This window comes from Magallana gigas, chromosome 3 (assembly GCF_963853765.1).
Source record: "Magallana gigas chromosome 3, xbMagGiga1.1, whole genome shotgun sequence".
In the NCBI taxonomy this organism is placed as follows: Eukaryota; Metazoa; Mollusca; class Bivalvia; order Ostreida; family Ostreidae; genus Magallana; species Magallana gigas.
The window spans coordinates 38,293,092-38,316,342 of NC_088855.1; the positions used below are offsets into that span (position 1 = coordinate 38,293,092).

The window sequence follows — 23,251 nt, forward strand, 5'->3', positions numbered from 1 at the left end:
CAGTAGGCCAAAAACAGCCTATATTAGTTCTTTTCATTAAAGATCAAGGCACATATACATGTATATTTATAACAGAAGAAGTGTATATATCTTTAAGTTTTACATGTATATTTTACTAATTTATAGAGGATACGAAGATAGAGCGACTAATTAATAACAGATTTGAGCTTAGAGAGAGAGAGGGAGAGAGAGAGATAGAGAGAGAGAGGGAGGAAGGAAGGAAAAATATTTGTATATATATAGCAGCTATGATAGACTGAGGATTTGTTCTACATTTACATGTAAGATACATTTAGTACATTGTTTATCATTGATGTTAAGTTACATTCTAAAATCTTTTATTGCCCAAATCAGCATTAAAATTGCTAAAAAAAAAATGTCTTAGTTGACAATGAAATATATTTTAATTTTTTTGTCCATGGTTATATAATTTACTGGATTTTTGCTTTGTATACTTTGCTTAAATTTGGGTATTCTAGTTGAAGATTTTACATTGTCTGGCAAAGTGTTCCATAACTTGACTGTTGAGGGCAAACAGCTATTTTAGTGTGCAACAGTTCTAGTAATTGGAATGTGAAATTAGTTATCATTGCGTAGGGAATAATTATGTGAAACTGGTAGACATTGTTCAACCATATCATACAAATATTCAGGTGTATAATTATTAAGTATTTTGTACGTAAAGGTAATTTTCTGTTTTCTTTTCTTCTAGCACTAAATGTTTCCTACCCTAATTCATTATATACGTTTTTTGAGGATGTGCGTCTGAATCCTTTGATGATGTGCGCAGCCTCAATTTGTAAACATTCTAATAAATTACTCTTGTGTACAGTTATCCCATACTTCATCACCATATTCTAAAAGAGGTCGGATAAAAGAAAAGTAAACTAACTAAAGACTCCCTGTTTAGTTTATACCTAAAGGCGCGAAGATTATTTAAAGCTGATATGCTTTATCAAACAATTTTAAGAATATGTTCAGTCCAAAAACCATTTCATGTGAGAGTAAGTCAGTGGCTTTGTTGTCGACCTTTTTGTGAACAAGATCATTTGTTAAAGATACAGGTCCTATTGCATCGGAGTCTACAATTATCATCGGTAAATAACCGAATTGATTTTCAAAATTAACAGTTATATCATTGATATATATCAAAATCAGAAAATAGACCAAATGCAGAGCCTTGGGGAACACCTGCATTCGTATTTTGTTTGGTAGAAGAGTATCCTTCTAGCAATATATTTTGTTCATGGTCAGAAAGATAATCTCAAATCCAATCTAGTATGCTTCCAAATATGCCATTTTGTTGAGGTTTGTATAATAGACCCTTATGCCAAACCTTATCAAACGCTTTTGAAATAACACAGAAAATAAACCCAACATCTTTTCCGTTGGTCTAGATTTCTAATGATTGTATTACATATTTCTAAAAGTTGATACACAGAAGAATATCTGCGTTGAAATTCTGATTGGTTTTTAGATAAAAGATTATGCTCTAACATGTAGTTGTAGAGGTATTTAAAAATTATTTTCCCCTGATTTTGCATAGAATACTAGTTAAAGCAATTTGTCTATAGTTTCCTAGCTCGTCGGGACTACCTTTCTATTATAAACTGGTGTAATTTTAGAAAGTTTTCACACATGTGTGAGTTGTTTACAAGTCAATGATGCTTTGTACATTTTGGTAAGGGGTCCAGTGATGGAAGGAATAATATTCTTAAGTTCCTGGGGTTTAGATGGATTTATTTTTTAAACTGATCTTCTATTTTAAATATGTTCACAGAAAATGGAGGACCAGGTCCTTGAGGAGGTAATAGGGGTTCTGAACTATCCTCATCTCGTGAGATATTTGCAAAATGTTTGTTGTTGTTTGTTGTCAATCGGGTGTATACTAAATGCTAAATATATGTAAATATATGTATACTAAATGCTGTATACTAAATGCTACCATTTGATTTAATTGGTGGGGATTTAGTTTTTTTGTTTTTGTTTTGTTTTTGTTTTGTTTTTTTTGGTTTTGTTTTGTTTTTGGTGTTTTTTTATGGAGAATTTAGTTATTGATTAAATATTCTAAGCCATTCCCCAGGGGGAATTGCTTTATTCAATATATGCAAGGTAAATTTTTCTTTGTAATTTTGTTTTGATTTGCGTACCATGCTTAAAACTTCATTACGTATATGTTGATATTTATCCCATTGGTAATCATTGTTTTTTAAATTTTGCCTTATAGTGTACCCTGTTTCTTTGTCGCATTTTACGTCTAATCTCACTAGTAATGAATGGTTTATCCGACGGTTGAATAGTACCTAATTTTTTGGAATTTATTGTCAACATAATGATTGTATTCTTTATTAAAATTGTCAAAAACATCATTAATGCTGTGATTATTGGATATCTCCCTATCCCAATCGACATCTAATCGTAATTGTTTGAAGCTAGCATTTGCAAACTTCTTATATATCTTTAGTATGAATGTTATTTAAATGTTATAAAATGTAGATAACTAGTGGTCAATAAGTTTGATAAATGAGTTCACTATCACAGTCTTTTCTTTGCCAATTTACACATATTTATTTATTTATTTATATACCAGTATACTGAGCATTTACTTTGTGTATAAATTCCTGTATATCTGTCACACTTAGCAGATGTCAATGGCAAACGTTGTATCTTTACACAAAGAAAACTTTTGAAATAACATTCTTAGTAAAATAAAAAAAACTTAACTTTGTGTCCACCGTGTGTATTTATAGTCAAAGAATCACAATTCCCACATGAAAATTAGATAATTATCCAAAAGCCATATATTTACACTAGAGCTGAGAAAAGAACCTACACTATGTTTGACCTTGACCCACATTTGCCTTGGCCTTGGTATTTATCTGGATGTTCGAATCGCCTAGATAGAATTCATTGTGATAGAAGTCTTGTCTGAAATGCAGATACATGTATCTAATATCACTCGAGTTGACAGGAACTATAATCACTGACTGCTTCAAAAGCATCATACTTGTGATTTTACAGTTTGTCTTTTTTCAGTATGTTGCGCGTTATACGTTTACGACCAAACCCATCATTAAATATATTTTCTCTGTTATTGCCATCGCAAATTTTATGGATTTTTTCATAGTGCTTACTTTAAGTGTCAACGAAAACAAAGATCTCATCTTCGACAGAAACAAGACAGATATAGAAAACTATTAGTATACCAGATCATCATCATCTTATTCGGGAGATGAGTGGACCTCATTGGCAATGAAATCTCCGCTGTACACTTGATTCAGGAACTTGTGCTTATCCTTAGTTGCCAGAACATAGCAGGATTGTTCAATGATTTTCTTTACGGCGTTTAGGACATGTCCAATGACCATATACTTCGGTATAGTGATACAATAGGTTTCAGTTGGCTATGGAGCTTATGGAGTTGTACAGCCATGTGTCTTGATATACAATTATGCAATTGCTTTTAATTAAAGTTAATGAGTAAAAATTAAATATGTGATTGCGAATGAACAATGATAGAGTCTCATTAAAGTCCTACTATTTATATTGAATGTTGACTAAACCAAATAAAAATATATATACGATAAAGAATGTTAAAACGATCAAACGTCGAATACTAAAAAGGCAGATGGACAAACATAAAACAGTATTGTCCCAATTTTTCAGTGTATCACATATACACATGTGAATTAAATGTCTCGTAATGTAATTTTTAGTAATACAGAAAACACGGAAATTTTTGATTTGGTTAAGTTGGATGTTTCTTTAAATAAATACACTTAGATAGGAAGGGGGTTTGATAACATCTAAGATAAACAGATTAACAGGTGTGAATATAAGACCTCCGATAGACATGGCCCCTATAAACCCATCAATACTTGCAATATGCTTTGGACTCTGTTCAGTACGTAATATTTTGTGTCATTAATGTATTTACATCTAATTTCAGGTTGCATGACGTTGTAATTACAAGATATTTCAGGTATGACCACTGGTATACATAACTGTTCGATCTACCTGTACATCGGACATTAATATTTAACGTATATATTCTGAACTTTCATTGATAATGATAATTGGAAGACAAGAAACAAGATGTATATTGAGCTGTATTAATATATTCATTTTAACGCATAAAAATATATATTTATAATAATATTTGCGGCATGGTCTTGTGAATACTGAAACATGCTCTGATTCTACTTTTTAAAAACCATGGCTACAGACATTTGTGATCAAGGACACGGTTGAACCTCGAATGTGTAACCTAGCAACTGACTGCCAGGATAACGAATGCTGTGTTTCTAACGTCCGACCGATCGGGAAAAGGCAGACGAGTTTCCATGGTCACTGCATTCCATTAGGAAAAGTCGGGGACGGTATTTGAAGAATATTTAGATTTATTTCGGTTTAACCGAGTATCACGTGCATGGTTCTATGACCTTCTGAATAATACTGGCAAACAATGACTATAATAGTGAAATTTTCTTTGGAAAATAGACAGATGTAAAGGCTATTTCTGTTACATACTGAATAACGTGCTGTTTTGCAGGATGTCTTGTGAGGAATGGTAACGCGACCTCCAGACCCACTGAGCTGGTGTTTGCATGTCCCTGTACACCGGGTCTATATTGTCATGGAGACCACCACTATGACATACCCTTGGGAGAAATTGGTATCGTATTCTCTTTTGAATTTAATTGAATACAATTTTTTTTCTGATTTTTAACTTTACAACAGTTACTATACCTTATCTCAATTTCACATGTTTCTTTTTTATTTAGGTCATTGTGCAAATCCATAGATTATGGCTCTGACCCAAGATCCCGGCGTATTTATTATTCCGCAAAATGATATTATTGTTGAAAACAAATACAAATATAAATTAAAAATGGATGACAAGGAAGAGAAAAGTGCAAAAACTATTTTTCTTTATAAAGAGCTAATGTATGGGTTATGTGTTATTACATAATCCGTACACGATATTTGATATGTACGATCTCCTGACAATAGCTTCTATTATTTGCTTAGCTGTAAGCACAAGGTTTACAAATACGAAATATATATACATTACTTTACCAAAAAATAACGAGAGCCTCGGTTACTGCCTACTCCATGCATTGTTTTGAAAAGATGAACGTATTAAACATATGGTATGATTCGGTGAAATTCAAAACTATAAAATAAAATACTAGTAAGCAAGAAGCAAAGTGCAGAAAATTTGGAGTAAAAAACCATAATATAGGTAGCCGGAATGGACATGCAGATTCTCTAAACTCATAATTTATAAATTTCCCCAAACTTTGAAGACAATTCGTTGTCTAAAAAGTTGGGTTTTTTTTGAAATTCCGAGAATAGTTCGATTTTGTCAGAACAGATCGGCAAAGCGATGTTTTACTGCAAACGAAGGGAAACTTCTGTCATTTTTTTAGAATTGTCTAATCGTAAAAACAGGATTTTGAAACGAAAAAGAATGTTCAGTTAGAGATCTCCCCTTTCTTCGTCCTTACATGGTTTTCATGATAACATTATACACTAAACATGGTATGATAAGGAGTGGTTACAATAAGGCTGAACTAGTTCTAGACCATATTGCCATAATGACGCTGACACGCGCTCTCTGGATTTTGTTAGTATGTTATCACGGAGCTGTGCTTTATGTGAGTAACTTTTTACATTTCGACAATGTGGTCCATCGAACGTAAAATAACACATACAAAATGTTTCATTGATGAAAACATATTTCCTCATTACTCTTAATTTTCTCTTTCAAAATGTTAAAAAAACATTCTTCCTCGTTTTCCTCATTAAGACTGATGCAGCAGCGACAAATAAAGGTTGCAACTCGGCAACGGAATGTCTAGACAATGAGTGCTGTGTTTCCATTAACCAACCCATTGGGAGAAGGCAGCTTCACGGCCATTACAGTGGGCACTGTGTACCCATGGGTATGGACGGGGACGGTAAGTAAAGATTAAGGCTGGATCTCTCTGTATGTTTGCTTTTTTAGACCAAGGTCTTGTTTCCCTAATGAATTAAGAGAAGTGTTGCTATATAATTTTTTTTCGTTTTCAATTCATTTCCTCTTCCTGAATTAAAAACTAATTTAAAAGTGCATATAATGCTAAGTGATCGTGCATCACAGTCATCACCATTGTCTGAAAAAATAATGATTTACAAGTCCAGGAAGTAAATAAGAAATTGTGGAAAGTGTTTAGATCTGGTATTACATGTCCCATAACCAGTTCGAATTATTCGTCGTACAGGTTGTCTAGTCAGAACAGGAAATGCCACTACCCGCCCCCTTGACGTGGTGTTATCCTGCCCCTGTACCCCCGGGCTCTACTGCCACGGTGATCATCTTTACGTCGTACCCATGGGAGAGCAAGGTTCTTCAAAATTTGACAGGGTTAAATAATTAATAAATTTTTTATCGATTTTGAAAAAGGTCTTGAAATAATATTGAACCTTTATCAAATTAATTGACGGAAATCGGAAGATGTAGATATTTTTTTTTTTTTATTTTGATAAAAATAATGAATGTTAAATTTTGCGTGTATTGTAGGTCACTGTACCAGTCCTTGATGGAATATGTCAGCTTGTATACTACAATGTATTTCAAGATTCTAAGACATATTTTAAAAAAAAATCTTTCGTTATGTTTACTAATTTAATTCAATAGCTCGTGCTTGCTTTTGAAGAAAATAATAAAAAGCAATGCAGAGAACCGTGTATCATTTAACCCGAGTTGTAGATCGTTAGCATTTTATCAGGTGATCTCTAAAATCACATGTACTTTAAAACAACTCTCTACTTTTGCTGAACGACGATAAAATGTCCTTATAGGATGAGTCCAATAGATTTGTTTGTTTGATAGATAAGACAATTCAACGTTTCGGTCCGAGCCAATTTATATTAAAATTCAAAACCTAACAACACATCTCATCAATCAAACCTCTCCACAAGGTCACACGCTATGCGGGTCGACATTAAAGAGGTATTAATCCATGATCAGTCAATGTCAGTACAAACTAAGGCGGCCATGCTTCAATGCAGTGTCCTGGACGCTTGAACTGACGAGTTGTGCCGTATGCAGGTATTACCAATTGAAATACAAGTCCACTCATGTGAATATCACATTTTATCGTTGTATGGATAAAGATTATGAAACCAATTTTATTGGATTGGTAACCATATGAGGTATTTCTAGTATCTAGCACAGACCTCAAAAAGACCAAAAAAACCCAACTTAAGACCGAAACTAAATTTCTTGTGTTTACTTATAAAACTATCATAATACTTCAATTTTTCATAAAGAAATTAAAGAATTCTAAGAAGTAAGTAAGAAGTAAGACAAGTCTAATTATTAAACATAAGTGAAACTAGTATGCTGAATACAAAGTTGCAGACTTCATACATATCCAAAACCGTTATCCGCGACTATTTTGCTGTACACTGAAGCTGAATGTTTGGCAGTGCGTGGACGCTCAGGATCATTAAAATCTACATAATAAAGTCCAAACTTCTGTGAGTAGCCGCTGGTCCATTCCATATTGTCCATCAAAGCCCAGGCCATGTAGCCTCTGACGTCACATCCGTCTCGTCTAACAGCTGCAATGATTAAATATGAATTTTATCTACATTATTTCGGAGGAATAATTATCATTAATTTAACTATAATATAATTTTTACTATTAGAATTTTGTTTAAAAAATAGCATAATTGAAATACGATGTAAATTGTTATTATTTATAGATATAGAACTCGGGGAAACATACATTGCAGTAGCGGGCTTGGTTGACTTACCTTTGAGTACTTCGTTTATGTAAAGAGTATAATATCTAGCCCTAGAGTAGTCCATCATCTCGCCTTTGTCAGAGACGCCATTTTCGGTGACGTAAACAGGAGGGTTGCCATAGCGATCTTTGATCCACTTTAACAGTCTTCGAATTCCCCATGGATTTACACGCAACCAACCAGATTCAGTACTGGCAAAAATAAGCTCAATATTATGAATAATTATCATTACATGATTTTTCCTTTAAAAATTTAGATGTGGTTTTTGCTCTAGGTTAAATTAAGCCGCAATTACTACCTATTAGTAATTATAATCATGTTTCTTACGTATTCCAGCACGGATCTTCGGATGTGTCTATGTCCTGATCGCTCTCATAGCTATGCCAGTTAATATCACGTATTTCTTCGCGTACAAGATTGGTCGTGTAATGATTGAGTCCAAGGAAATCAAAAGCACCTTTAAAAACAAAATATGTAATGAAAATGAATTAAATCTTTGTTTCCATTTTTTTATCTGGAATATTAATACAGGTGATGATTTTGTAAATACTGCTGTGATTTTTGTCATATTACATGTAGGTTATAATATGAGGTATAATATCTACCTCTATTCTGTTGAATCTCCTCTGGGGTAAATTCTGGCAGTCTAGATTTAGGATACCCTTGTCTTCTACTCTTATCAGCTACTTTCCTTTTCATAACCGATGGGTAATCTCCGTTTCCGAATATAGGATTGGCGAACCACCCGAGTTTGAACTGTAGCGCCCTCTCGGCAGCATAGCGACTGGTGGTGCTGTATGTCTGTGGTTCCTTCCAATCACAATCCAGAGTTATCCCAACTTGACCTTCAACAGATCCTCAATGATATTACACAACTACGGCATTATATAGTTTAGATTTGGCATTTACAGCTTATGCATCTTTTTTTCTGTTACCTGTCTCCATTTCCACAATATATGCTAAAGTTGATACACGATTCTTTTTAAATCACTATAATAATCAAGAAAGTACAGAGAGATGCTGAAAACCGATAATAGACGCACCTTGCTGGAGGGTCTTGAATGACGTTTCATAGGTGCGATATGCTCGGGTATGGGATCTTATGATGTTGTGGGCGACTTCATATGCTCCCGTATCGGCACTGCTTACTCCAGGGGCAAAAACTCCAATCCCATAACCCAACCAAGCCACAACGAAAGCTTCATTGAATGTAATCCAAAGTTTAACCTAGGTGTATAGGAAACATTTTAAAACAGTGTTTTCGCTAATTAAAACGTTTGTATGGACTACAGAAAGTGTAGTATAAGAACCCGCGCTCTCGTAAATTTTCTGACATTCTGAAGTAAAACCATGTATTTTTGAATCGGTCATAAAATGCCATAATTATAATTGTTCATCATTTAGGATATCTCATATTACACTATTATTATCATACCCGATCACCAAAAGAAGAAAAACAAAGTCTGGCATAGTCGTTGAAGTACTCAATAATTTTGTCGTTCTGCCACCCTCCAATGTCTTGCAGCGCTTGTGGCAGGTCCCAGTGATATAAGGTAACCATAGGCTGAATGTTGTTGGCTAGCAGCTCATTGATAAGATTATTGTAATATTCGATGCCCTTGCTATTTATGGTATGAAGTGTTCCATCCGCCATCACTCGACTCCAAGCAATAGAAAATCGATAATGAGAGACTCCTAAACGGACAAGCATTTGGACATCCTCTTTATATTTATGGTAACTGTCACAGGCAACGTCTCCGGTCTGTCGGTTGTAATTCCATCCTTTATGTGATCTTACGTCCCATATACTAGGCCCTTTCCCTGTGCAAATATTGTACAATAAAACACTACATAGACCAAGACAAAAGGCAACAAACAAATTTCAAATTTAGCATATAAAACGAACCATCAGCGTTCCATCCACCCTCTATTTGATAAGCCGAAGTGGCAACGCCCCACGCGAAACCATGTGGAAACTGGCCTTTGATAAAGTCATCGCGGTCCTCCAAATCTATTTTAAAGTAGCAACAATAAATGTGCATTCAGACATAAAGTAGTATTGTGTTGTATGTTGAATTCAAGCAATCCTTTTACAATCAAGGAACTACTCAAATGGACTCTGACAGTTGAATACAATGACTTCTGCTACACACCTTGCCTGATGTAATTGGCCGCGTCAAATGTCTTCCATGTTGTTGGGAATCCATTATGGGTGATGACGTCTCTGTAGAAGTTAGCTGACGCTTTCGGTGTTCTATCGCGACCGCCTCTTTCGAAGTCCACTTTGTAGATACCATATTTCTTTGTATAGCCTGCGCTCCACTCAAAGTTGTCGATTAGAGACCAAACAAAATATCCCCTTACATCCACATGATCCAACTTCAAGGCTGAAAAATGTGTATTTAAAAATGTTTTAAACTTCTGAATCAGTGTTTATCAATTTATATTCAAATTTGCAATAATAATTATAACAAAATAAACATGAATTTAAAATCGATAGCGTTACCTTGAAGAACCTGGTCGATGTAGTTTTTGAGATAATTCACCCTTGTTTCGTCCACAATAGTTCCACAGTCACCTACCCCGTTTTCTGTGACGTAGACAACAGGATTTCCATACGTAGATTTGATATACTTCAAAAGTTCTCTCATTCCTTCTGGGTAGATCTTTTTCTCACTTGGTCTAAATACCGTAAATAATAGACTTAAGATTGTCACCGGAAAACAAAAGATAGAAACATACCTGTTTAATAAGTGTTTGAATAAAATTTTCAGTACCTTCTCTTTTTGAAAACTTGTTTTGTTTAAAATATTAATTATAAAATATTCAATAGCCTTATAATCTTTTTTTTAGGTTTTATTTTTTTTGGTAGCTCAAAGACAACCATGATATGATATTTTTTTTACCCGTCCCATGTTGGATCGAATGACTCCTTAACACCCAGGTCCTTGGAATAACTCTCACCAGCGTCCATTGAAGGGCTGTTTTCAACGAGTTTCGTTGTATAATGGTTTATTCCAAAGAAATCGGATGATCCTATGGGCAAAATACATTTGTATAGATTCATGAAAATAGAATATTGCTTATACATGAAACCCAACATATATTATTTGTTCTTTATAATTCGATTTAAAAAATGAACCCATGCCTCTGTTATCAATTATCTCTTGAGATGAAAAACTTGGAAGTCGACTTCCTGCTCTGGTTTTCATCACTTCCGGATAATCTCCATTCCCAAAAATTGGGCTAGCAAACCAACCAAGCATGAACTGTTTCGCGCGATCTGCTGCCTGTCTATCTTCCTGTGAGTTTGTCTTTGGTAATTTCCAGTCCGAGTTTAGCGCTATTCCTATTTTACCTCCCTGAGATGGAGCATATGACTCTTTGTACAGCTTATAGACCCTTACGTGAGCAAGAATCAAATTTCGACCAACTGCATAGGGTTTGGTTCCGGGTTCTTTTATTCCCGGAGCTTGACTTCCGGTGCCATAACCGTACCAAGCTACGTCATAAGGTTCGTTTATTGTTATCCACATCTTCACCTTTACAAACAATCAGTTGCAAGTTAAATTTTTTAATAAAAATTAAAAAGGTCATAAAATTACAAATTACGAAGAGATATAATTTCTTAATTGGAATGATGCAGTATACCTGAGGTCCAAGTTCTTTAAACATTAAATTGGAGTACTCCACAAAAAAATTAACAATGGAGTCACTCTCCCATCCACCTAAATAAAATTATCCAATAAGAATGAATTTTCTTTTTAAAGAATTACATTTTTCACATATACAAAAAGAACAAAATTAGAATCAGGTTCTATAAATACTGATTTATAATAATCATGAGTTGTTATACCCATGTCTTGGAGTTTTTGAGGCAGGTCCCAGTGATAGAGGGTAACAACTGGCTCGATGTTATTGTTTTTCAACTCTTGAACCAAGTTCTTGTAGAACTGAATACCCTCTTCGTTTCTTGATGCCAGAGTTCCGTTGGACAAGACTCGGCTCCATGATATTGAAAATCGGTAGTACTTCACCTAAGGTACAAATCAACACAAAAAATAAATAAAATCGGTTTTCGTATGAGATGTTTTAAGTTAAGAAAGCTTGAGTAAACAAAGTGACATTGACATAACGAATTTATAGGAGAATTGAACAGATCTTCAGTGTCTTGGTCTGAATTTATTGGTTTCAAAGATTCAAAGGGGGTGAACATGGTGGGTTTTTTTTACCCCTAGTTGTTTAAGCAGCTGAACGTCTTCTCGGTATTTTTTGTATGAATCGCTAGCTTGGTCTCCGTTTGATCCGTCCACAATTTTCCCGGGGGATTTGGAAAACGTGTCCCAGATACTTGGCCCGCGTCCTTTAATACGAAAAAAAAAACCCATAAAGACAACAGCTATATGTATTGGTCATACTTCAGTCTATGATGAATTTACACACAAACTGTTAAGATGACAATATCCACGCCTTGATACACGAACGAGTAAATTGAATTTATAAAAAGTAAATTATTATCATTGACGTACATGTCGATTTTTTAAGAGAAACACATTCATAGAAGTAACATAGATCACATTTGCTCTATTCAACAATTTTACAAAAAAAAACCAAAACAAACAAACAAAACAAAAAAGAAACAAAACATAAGAAAACAACAAAAACAATACAGGTATGCCTTGCTTTAGTAAAATTACGACATATAAAAGTATTGATGCCAAGTGTAACCGCTAGTTCCACGCTGCGGAATATCACGATACGTTCAGTTCATGAGACGTACAAAATTCACTTTGAATTCTTTATTTTTAGAGAAAAAACAAACCTTGTATATTTTACTGTTAATATTTTTACAGTTTTAATTCTGCATAAATGCATTACAATATACCAAGTAGTACTGTGAGCATTTAAAAAAAAATCAAAATCTGTTAAAGAATTGAAAACAAAAATATCGAAAATTTTCAGCAAAATTACGCGCACCTAGATTGGAACACCTTATTCATGATATAAAAAACGTACATGTAAATTGAAAATTCAAGAAGTACGTTTGGTCAGCGTAATTTGACTTACTGCGCATTAGAAATTTTTTTCTGATATTATTTTTAAAGCATTTAAAAACGTTTATAGACGTTATCAATATCATCTTTATAACTTAAGGTATCATGGAATCTGTACATTTTCAATGAATTTATACAAGTCTTGAGTCAATTTTTCTGTAATGTAATTCACAACAATTTAGTTACCTCCTTCGTTCCAAGACCCCTCCGTCTGGTACGCCGAAGTGGAAACACCCCAGGCAAAATTATCTGGGAATTGTCCATAGTAAAATGCTGAGGTCCTTTGGACACAGAGAACAAGGAAAGCTGCAAGAACTCCGCGCAAGGCAGCCATTTTTGGGGGTTGGGGGTAGACACTCCAAGCAACTCCAAGATACTCACGAGGTAAAAAACGTGCGACTGACAGACCTGGTACCCGGTTACTAAACCATCTACTCGAATTATAAAATCAAGAAGAAAAAAGAATCCGCAAACCGACGCAAGATTTTATCTTTCCAGTTTTTGGTAGGTCAATATATGAAACAGTACTACTCAAAGACTGCTGAAAAGTCAAACTTTAAATCCCCGGAGAATCTTATCTCTCCTGACTAGCCACGCCTTTTCTTAAGATTTTCTCCATTTTAACCTTTACAATAAGGGCTTTTACCTTACAAGAGAAGATTCCCTTGCGGTTACTTTACTTACCGAGCGACAGGGGAAAGGGTCGCAGATTTACAAACCAAGTGATAAAATTTAAGGAGTAGAGTCTCTGTTCTATGATTTTTTAGATATTGAAATGTTACTTTGATTTGGAGAACATCAGTTACGAACCATGTTGCTTGCTGTGACAGGAATAGGACTTTTGATGTCTTTACAATGTTTAACAAGAGGTAAGGAATTCAAATCTTGATAGAACAATGTGGTTTACTGGCGCAGTATTTTTACTTTGTAGATAGAATTTTAGTTATAAATAGACAATGCAAAAAATACCAAATTTCAATTCAAATATAGTTGCCGTAAATCGGTTTCACATACATCAGTTTATGTATTTTTGTTGTTGTATTGTTATCATTGTGCATTGAGATGAAAATGTGTGTTTAGAATAAAAACCAGTCTCGTGATGTCGTTAAGAAACGCCTTAATTAATAATTTAAGGGGGCATCCGATTATTCCTACATTTATTTTTTCTTAATATTTTGACATTTTATAGGAAAGTTACATAACGTTTGGTAGTATATTATTCAGCGCTGAAGTCAAATAAATTTACCAATTGCCTTAGGCATTGTGTCCCGCTTTATAATGGTGAACAAATTACATATTATGAGACATTTAATTATTGCACAATAATAAGCCCATGCAGAGCAAGTATGCAAGCTATGCATCTTTATAAAATGCATATTTATAAGACACCTTTTATTAACTTTCAACTTGGAAAAGAAAGGAAGTGAAATGTAATTGAAAAGTAATTTAAAATATAAGGCATTTTTGGGAATGTATTAAAATACATTCAACTACTTGTAAATGAAGCCATAGTTAATTACAAATTACTTCCAATTACTTTGAAAAATGTAATTAGTTACGCTTAATTATAATTACTCTTTTTCATTTACCCCATGATGGCATCCCTGATATGCAGTTTTGCAATTTGACAAGTTGTTGTGGAAAGGGTATCAATGCCATCGCTCTGTGTATGCAATTATGTTTAATGTTTGTGTACAGTTGTTTGTGGCAAGATTCTACATGACTGTATATTTGGTGAACAGTGCAAAATGACAGTTGTTAATAAATTGATATGCAAAATGGTAAAAAAAAAAAAAAAATTGAAAGGCGAAATAAGAAATCAACATAATCTAAAAATAATTCTACTTGGTCAGCTGGTTCAACGAAGGGTAAGGTCGAATTCTACATCGTACATGTATCAACGATACATACATTCACTTCATCCCGAAGAATGATTATGAAAATTTTAACCCTGTTTACCTTTATGACATGTGTTCAAACTGAATATCTAGCTCTGTTTTGTTTATAAATGACTATTACAATTACTCAAACTTTCTGCAGCTCAACTGTTGTCGGACGGGGGTACGTACTACGGCAAGTTTCCAAGCGACTTTGCGTGGAGCGCGGCGACTGCGGCCTATCAAATCGAGGGGGCGTGGAACGAGGACGGTAGGTCCCCATAAGCAATAGTTCTTATGATGTCAAGGTCGTAAATATTTGATTCGTTTATTTCCATGCGATTAAATTCTAACAAATAATTGGTCAATTATTTATCGAATAGTTTATAGACTTAACTTTTACCAATTATTCCCTCCATCTTGAATATACAAGTTTATAATCCCATTCCCACCTCAAACATCTTCCAACAATTAACAACAATTACAGTAAGCCCTAACAATTGATCTAATATGAAAAAGAGCCATAATAAGGGAATAAAATTACTGTCTCTTCAAAACTGACCTTTTTTCTATCGATATAGGTAGAGGGCCAAGCATTTGGGACACTTACTCGCACGTCAAGGGAAACATCGAAAACAACGACACGGGAGATATTGCCTGTGACAGTTATCATAATTACATGAGCGATGTAGAACTCCTCAAAGAATTAGGGGTAAAGGCATCGTTTTGTATTTCATTGTTCAATTTATTTGAGAAAAGTTTTACCTGGAACAACCTTACAGATCTATTGTAATTGGGTTTCTTAATAGTTCAGAAAAATTAGTAAGCAGATTTTGTATTTCATAGAAGAAAAGTAATCATAATATAAAAATTTATGAATCTTATAACATTCCTTACTTTCGTTGAAAGATTGCATACTACATTTGAGCTTATTATTAACTATATACCTTTTTCAGGTTTCCCACTATAGGTTCTCTATATCCTGGTCACGTATATACCCCCTGGGGACCACAGAGATGTTGAACCCTCGAGGAGTGGACTACTACCACAGATTGATAGACGCCCTCATAACCAATAACATTGAGCCCATGGTTACCCTCTACCACTGGGACCTACCCCAGGCTCTGGAAGATGTCGGCGGGTGGCTAAATGAGTCCACTGTTGACCATTTTCATAACTATACCGATCTCTGTTTTAAGGAATATGGTGATAAGGTTTGGTTTTTTAATGTTTTAAAAGTGTGTTTTTTTAACATAACGAAAGAATACACAATACGTTATAATATTTTTGCGAAAATGCATCATAGAAGTGACTCTTTCAACAGGTAAAAATTTGGATAACGTTCAACGAGCCTTGGATAATAGCCTGGAGAGGATATGGTACTGGAGACTTTGCGCCCGGTAAAAAGGATAGTCCTGGAACTTATCCGTACATAGCTGGTCATAATCTTATAAAAGCACACGCCAAGACCTACAGATCTTACAAAAAGAATTACAGTGCACAAAACGGTATCATAGAGTTAACTATCATCATTTATAACCTAAGTACTGAATTTTATTTATACCGAGTATATTTGTATAGAAAGTAAAATAAATTGTACAATGTCACTTGCAGGAAAAGTTGGGATCGTGTTAAACATCCATTGGGCACAACCTAAGAACCCGGATGACGCTAGTCACGTGGAGGCCTCTGAGAGAATGATGCAGTTTGACTTCGGATGGTTTGCCAATCCGTTATTTGTGAACGGTTCCTACCCAGGTGTCATGGTAGACAATGTCGAAAAGAGGAGTATAGCCCAAGGTTACACAGAATCAAGACTTCCAAAATTCACCCCACAAGAACGGCAAGAGATCAATGGTAATCAGCATGTTCGCAATATAGAAGATTATTTTGTACCATTGATGTACATTCTTGAACTCGTATTACAATTTTTTATCCGTAGGGTCTGCGGACTTTGTTGGGATAAACTTCTACACATCATCCCGAGTATTTCCATCCAAATTTCCAGTAAATGACGTAAGCTACGGTACAGACAAAGAAGCAGATTTTGATCTGGATCCAAGCTGGCCAAGGTAATGGTTGCTTATTCTTCGAAGATTTTCGCTTTACTACACGACTCTTACAGTAATGGGTGTGACTTTTTAAAATAACTATACTATATGAATATAATCACTTGTTGCTGTTGTTATAGGTCTGGATCGAGTTGGTTGAGGGTCACTCCATTTGCAATAAGAAAACAGTTAAAATGGATCAAAGATCGTTATAACAATATTCCAATGTACATCACAGAGAATGGAGTGACTGATAGAAATGGTTCATTGATAGACACACATAGAATCAGCTATTATAGAGCTTACATCAATGAAGTACTCAAAGGTACCTTCAACCTACAATTTATTACGTTGAAGAAAAAGTGTAATTATTCTTATAAACAACGTCAAAAACATGATGTTAGACTTTTGCATTTAACTTTTATTAAACTTTGCATATGTGTGTATTAAATTGCATTATCAAAACATATGACTGCACTTTCAAATGAACAATATTCTGCTTGATTCTAACAATTCTGATTATGTTGATAGCCATAAGATTGGACAGTTGCAACGTGTTGGGATACACGGCATGGTCTCTTATTGACAACTTTGAATGGAACAGTGGCTATTCCGAAAAATTTGGACTATACCACGTAGATTTCAATGATCCCGGCAAAAAACGCACACCAAAGGCGTCCGCGAGATTCTATAAGCAAATTATAGCTGAGAACGGCTTCAGCCACGGATACACTGGAATAGGTGGGCGTGGCACTGCCCCTAAGCACGAGGACGGGATTTACTACGACACGTTTCCGGATGGGTTTGTCTGGAGTTCGGCTACCGCGGCCTATCAGGTGGAGGGGGCATGGAACGAGGATGGTAGGGATACTTTTTATTTTAAATTTTCTTGAATAAAAAGCGTGAATGTGATTAAGTATGATGCTAAGTTTATGTTTTGGGGTGAAACACTGTGTAACGTGAACACTGTGTAACGTGAAGTGTGAATATATTCCTCATAAATATATACATGTATCATTATTGACATATGTGTTAAAACCACCTGGTTTTCAGAATGTCCATTGTACATATTTTAAATTTGTTTTTTGAATGTTCCACCGTAAAAAGCACACATCCTGAAGGTTATGACTTACGACAAACATTTGCCAGCTAGGCTGAACTTTTGTCAATTGAAACATAAAAATATCTAGATTTTTATATTAAATATTTATTTTGGCAAAAAGATGAATATGGAAAAAATGATATACGAATGTGGGTCTAGTGCCTAATGACAAATAGCCGTAGATATGATGCTATTTGCTTGATTTATCGTATCCCGTAGTCTCCACAGCTGTGCAAGTTGCTCTAAATAACGACAAGCTTGTTTAAACATTTCGCAGCGAGGATGGGCTCATATATTAATCCCATTGACATTTTTTTACCTTATCTCCTGGAGAAACTAAAGAATCTAACTTTCAAAACGCCAAGATGTACCCTAAGTGTATTTGCGCATTCTAACGTTTCATATATTCTGAAGTCTGCATCTCCGAAACAAGCATTTTATAGATCACTAGGTGGAAGGTTCTTGCCATAGCAAAAGTTAGTCATTAGTGCAAATGTACTTTGCGTGTATATGTAAACCACTACATTTACATGTAAGCCATTTGAACAAAACGTTCAATTTCTTTAAGTAAGATTTGCCTAAATTCAACAATATTCATTTTGTATTTTTAGTTAACTTAAAGAAGCATTGTTTTTAAACGTTATGGCCAGACTCATCCGAAATATTGATAAGCCACATAAAAATCAAATTTTGAAAACTTCAACAAAATTTATTTCGTTTATCTTAAAAGTCCTGTGCTTACTTTTCGTTAATTTATATTCAAATATATCAATTGCTTTCAAAAGCGTATGTGAGGAGGGGGGAGGGCGAAAATGTAGCAAATCAGTTAAATTGAAGTACATTGTTCATATATTATTTTTCGCTTTGAGGGTGACATTATATAAATAGTGCCTTTTTGGGAGGGTAACAGTTTCGAGGGTTGTCAATTTCAATTATTACACTTTCATGTTAAATACTGAAATCTGATTGGCTTAGATGCAGTTGATAATCCGTTCTATCACCCTCAGCGTTAGCAACGCACTTGGCAACAGGTAACACAACGAATTGTTACATGCGCGTAAGTTATGCGCGTACGGTTCGCCGTAGAATTCATGTCATTTTTATATAAAAGCAGTAAAATTTTCTCTTAAAATTAAGACATTGTATAATAAAATAAATAGTGCCTGTTTGGGAGGGTAACTGTTGAATTTGACACCCATCGAAAACCACTGTCAACCTCCGCTTCGCGTCGGTTGACAATGGCTTTCTCGGGGTGTCAATTTCAACAGTTACCCTCCCAAACTGGCACTATTTATATACTGTTATCCTCCCAAACAGGCACTATTCATTTTATTATACTGAATGTCTTAATTTTAAGAGAAATTTTTACTGCTTTTATATAGAAATGACGTGAATTCTACGCCAAAACGTACGCGCATAATTTACGCGCATGTAACAATTTGTTGTGTTACCCGTTGCTAAGTGTGTTGCTAACGCTGAGGGTAATAGAACGAATTGTCAACTGTGTGTCAACCAATCAGATTTCAGTATTTAACACGAAAGTATAATAAAAAGAGATGTTTCCGAAAAGCCTGGAATGGTGACTCCCGATGTAGCTGCAGTACTCTAGCTCCCGGTCCGAAAAAATTCGGATTCATGAACGACCCGATTTTTTTTAATTTTTTTTTTTTTTACATTTTTATGACTGTTTGAATTCGAACTCGGTTATTCATAATCAGATATTATTGCACGCTAGAAAGCATTTTTTCGGTGCAATATAATTGTGGGAGTGGGGGTGTTATATAACTTGTAACACTGTGCCGGATAATTATGCCAGTGCCAAGGTGGCATTTTTGCACCCGCTTAAGCTGCATATATCGAAAAATTCAAATATGCCAAATGATAGACCATTGTCTAGAGAGTATATAACCGCTTTTGTTTTTAGTGTGTTTCACCTGACAGGTGAGATATTTACCTTTCAAAAATAAATTCCTATAGGAAAATAATTTTTCCCATAGGAAAATAAATATTCCTATAGGTAAATTGAAATTTCCTATCGGAATACAAGAACTTCCTATAGGAATTTCAATTCCTATCGGATTTGATAAAATCCGATAGGAAAACTTAATATCCTATAGGAAAACTACATGTCTGAATCAAATTCCTACAGGAGTTACCATTCTCCTATGGGAAATATAATTCCTACAGGACTTTTACAAAATCCTATAGGATTGTCAATATTTCCTGTAGGAGAGTCAATTCTCCTATGGGAATTATCATTTTCCGATGGGATATTAATTTTTAAAGGTAAATATCTCACCTGTCAGGTGAAACACACTAAAAACAAGAGTGGTTATATACTCTCTAGACAATGGTCTATCATTTGGTATACATGGATTTTTCCAAAACTGTATCTTAAGCGGGTGCAAAAATGCCACCTTGGCACTGGCATAATTATCCGACACAGTGTTTTGTGTTATGCAGTAAGTATTCTTTAAAAACCCTTAAAATTTTCAGGTAAGGGGCCAAGTATCTGGGATGTAAAAGCTCATGAAAAAGATTACATCAACAACAACGAAAACGGTGACGTGGCATGTGACAGTTACCATAGATACAAAGAGGATGTCCGTCTGCTGAAAGATTTAGGGGTAATACGTCACTTTTTAATCTTTTTACAAAATATTTTGTCGACATACTTTCCATTAAGTATATCCAATGTTTTTCTTTTTATTTCATTAGCGACTTAACAGAATTACCCTTTGAAGTAAAACATTACATGTTCCGCGGGTATTAGGAAAGCTCTATACTAGATGTTAATAAAAACCAAGGGCTAAAAAATGTTTGCAAAGGAATAAATACTCGTCGGTATCTAAATCTTGCACAAGGTGAACGTTGTCAAAGAAATTTTTAAGTACTCACAGCTGCAACCTAAAATGTGTTAACAAATCTGTTATTCTACTTTTATATCCATATCTGTAACTTTCATGGTAGATTGTTACATTACCTAAATATCAATTATTTCTTTTTCAAAAACAATATTAGTATTTTAAAAAATAGGTTTCGCACTATCGTTTCTCCATCTCCTGGCCTAGAGTATTTCCTAACGGTACGAAAGAAAGCAAGAACCCGCTAGGAGTCCAGTATTACCACAACTTGATTGACGAACTGAAGAAAGCCGGCATAGAACCGATGATCACCCTGTATCACTGGGATCTTCCACAGGCCCTGGAAGAGAGAGAAGGAGGGTGGATGAACGAGTCCATTGTTAACCGCTTCCGAGACTATGCGGACTTCTGCTTTAATGAATATGGAAACAAAGTGAAGTTGTGGATCACCTTTAACGAACCTTGGATTGTGTCGTGGCTGGGATACGGCGTGGCGAGTTTCGCTCCGAACAAATATGGTCCCGGCACCAACACTTATATCGTTACACATAACTTGATCAAATCTCACGTTGCAGCGTGGCACATATACAATAACACATACAGGGCAACTCAAAAGGGTAATGCATATACATATTTAGAAAATGAATAATTTAAGTATATTATAAGATATTATATGACTGCTTAAAAAGGTGAAGTATTTTATACCCATGAAAATTATATTTGCTTAGAGCTAGGGACACATATTCCATATTTCAGACAGTTTTGAGACATATAGTGCCCGTGAACGACGTGCACTGATTAATTCCAAAAATTCTATAGTTCGTATAATGTTTATTTTGACATCAGGGGTTGTTGGAATCACCCTTAATGTTGGCTGGGCGGAACCGGAAGACCCGTACAATCCAGATCACCTGGAGGCCTCAGAGAGGGACATACTGTTTAACTTTGGTTGGTTCGCAAATCCAGTAGTATATGGCAACTATCCCCAAGTTATGATCGACAGAATTCAACAGAAAAGTAATATTCAGAAGCTGAATGTTAGCAGACTCCCGGTGTTTTCCAAACAAGAACAAGAAAACATGAAAGGTTAGCCTTAACGCTCGATGCATTGCAGAATGTTAACTACAAATTAATTCTAAGGTGAAAATTTACTTTGAGATGAGAAGTTGTTTATTTTCTTTCTTTGTATATTTATTATTATGCAGGAGCTACAGACTTTCTGGGTTTGAACTTTTATACGTCCAGCATCGTTTATCCGAAAGACGACCGGACCGACATCAGCTATGACGCCGACAAAGGAACCGCGGCAAAGTCGGATCCTACCTGGATAGGGTATAAATCTAGCATTAATTGTAGTGTACTTGTCGTGAAATACTAATCTAAATAGAAGATTCTTCTACGTACTATCAGATATATAAAAAGCTTACTCTATCAAATTGGGTAATGTTATCAGAAATCACCAACATTAATGGCGGACCATATTTAACAGACAATTTTGTTATGGAATTATATCAAATCATACAAGTCACGTTTAATGTATATCTTACCAAAAATGCCATAAAAGAATTAGGACCATGATTGACTTGTCCTTTCAAATCATACAGATCTGGTTCAGGCTGGCTGAAGGTAACTCCTTTTGGGCTTCGCAAGATGCTGAACTGGATAAAAAATCATTACAACAACATGCCAGTATACGTCACCGAAAATGGAATATCGGATAAAAACGGCTCTCTGACTGATTACCATAGAATCCATTATTATAGAACCTACATCAATGAAATGCTTAAGGGTAATAAGCGGATTTTTGTTTGTTAACAGAAAATATACTATAAACTAGCCGCGACCATTTAACCACTTTAATTATTTCAAACATCATGATAATTATGAATATTCGTTTTGTTTTTAGCCGTAAAGTTAGATAAATGTAACGTCAAGGGATATACTGCCTGGTCTTTGATGGACAATTTGGAGTGGAGAGCGGGATATTCGGAACGTTTCGGACTTCACTACGTCGATTTTAACGATAAAAATAGAACAAGGACACCAAAGGCATCAGCTAAATTTTACAAGCAGCTGATCACTGAACATGGATTCAAACCGGGCTATTCTAGCATTGGTGGTCGAGGAACGGCGCCAGCTTTAGAACAGGAGTTCTTCTACGACACGTTTCCCGACGACTTTGTCTGGAGTACAGCTACGGCTTCTTATCAAGTGGAGGGGGCTTGGAACGAAGACGGTATATAAAGATTGATTTTGGATTGATTTGCAATTGATCTTAAGTTTATGTAAGAAGCAGATAATTTATGATGTATATTGAATGATATCCAACCCCAATAATTTGCAATGTATAGGTCGAGGTCCAAGTATCTGGGATACCTTTGCCCATACGCCAAACATCATGGACAACAATGCTACAGGTGATGTGGCTTGTGACAGCTATCATAAATATGAAGAGGACGTAGCGCTTCTTAGAAACCTTGGGGTATGGACTCGGAGTAAACTACGT

The 23,251-nt window shown here is 35.0% G+C and overlaps 2 protein-coding genes and 1 long non-coding RNA gene across 3 annotated transcripts in view; 2 read left to right on the forward strand and 1 right to left on the reverse strand.

Annotated features, from left to right (window-relative positions):
• Positions 1-3,771: 3,771 nt before the first annotated feature.
• LOC105317657 (uncharacterized) lies at positions 3,772-7,122 on the forward strand. Its single transcript, XR_010712146.1, has 7 exons — positions 3,772-3,904; positions 4,226-4,379; positions 4,553-4,675; positions 4,785-5,660; positions 5,813-5,963; positions 6,267-6,409; positions 6,566-7,122. It is a non-coding gene; the product is annotated as an uncharacterized lncRNA (long non-coding RNA).
• Positions 7,123-7,262: 140 nt separating this feature from the next.
• LOC105317658 (lactase/phlorizin hydrolase) lies at positions 7,263-13,218 on the reverse strand. Its single transcript, XM_034480145.2, has 15 exons — positions 13,038-13,218; positions 12,030-12,160; positions 11,654-11,834; positions 11,449-11,525; positions 10,946-11,339; positions 10,704-10,833; positions 10,304-10,479; positions 9,951-10,184; positions 9,704-9,808; positions 9,233-9,618; positions 8,841-9,024; positions 8,403-8,642; positions 8,125-8,254; positions 7,807-7,988; positions 7,263-7,611 (listed from the first exon to the last, which is right to left on the reverse strand). Exons 1-15 carry the CDS (start codon positions 13,183-13,185, stop codon positions 7,412-7,414), a joined length of 2,898 nt encoding a protein of 965 aa, XP_034336036.2. The 5' UTR covers positions 13,186-13,218; the 3' UTR covers positions 7,263-7,411.
• LOC105317659 (uncharacterized) overlaps positions 13,195-23,251 on the forward strand; it is a 53,079-nt gene continuing 43,022 nt past the window's right edge. The window contains exons 1-16 of the mRNA XM_066077873.1: positions 13,195-13,720; positions 14,892-14,999; positions 15,310-15,440; positions 15,685-15,942; positions 16,053-16,236; positions 16,343-16,585; positions 16,671-16,800; positions 16,920-17,104; positions 17,311-17,640; positions 20,378-20,508; positions 20,918-21,362; positions 21,592-21,831; positions 21,951-22,077; positions 22,350-22,534; positions 22,652-22,981; positions 23,097-23,227. Of these exons, the coding sequence (XP_065933945.1) occupies positions 13,663-13,720; positions 14,892-14,999; positions 15,310-15,440; positions 15,685-15,942; positions 16,053-16,236; positions 16,343-16,585; positions 16,671-16,800; positions 16,920-17,104; positions 17,311-17,640; positions 20,378-20,508; positions 20,918-21,362; positions 21,592-21,831; positions 21,951-22,077; positions 22,350-22,534; positions 22,652-22,981; positions 23,097-23,227 (3,216 nt within the window). The 5' untranslated portion in view covers positions 13,195-13,662. The remainder of the gene's footprint in view (positions 13,721-14,891; positions 15,000-15,309; positions 15,441-15,684; positions 15,943-16,052; positions 16,237-16,342; positions 16,586-16,670; positions 16,801-16,919; positions 17,105-17,310; positions 17,641-20,377; positions 20,509-20,917; positions 21,363-21,591; positions 21,832-21,950; positions 22,078-22,349; positions 22,535-22,651; positions 22,982-23,096; positions 23,228-23,251) is intronic.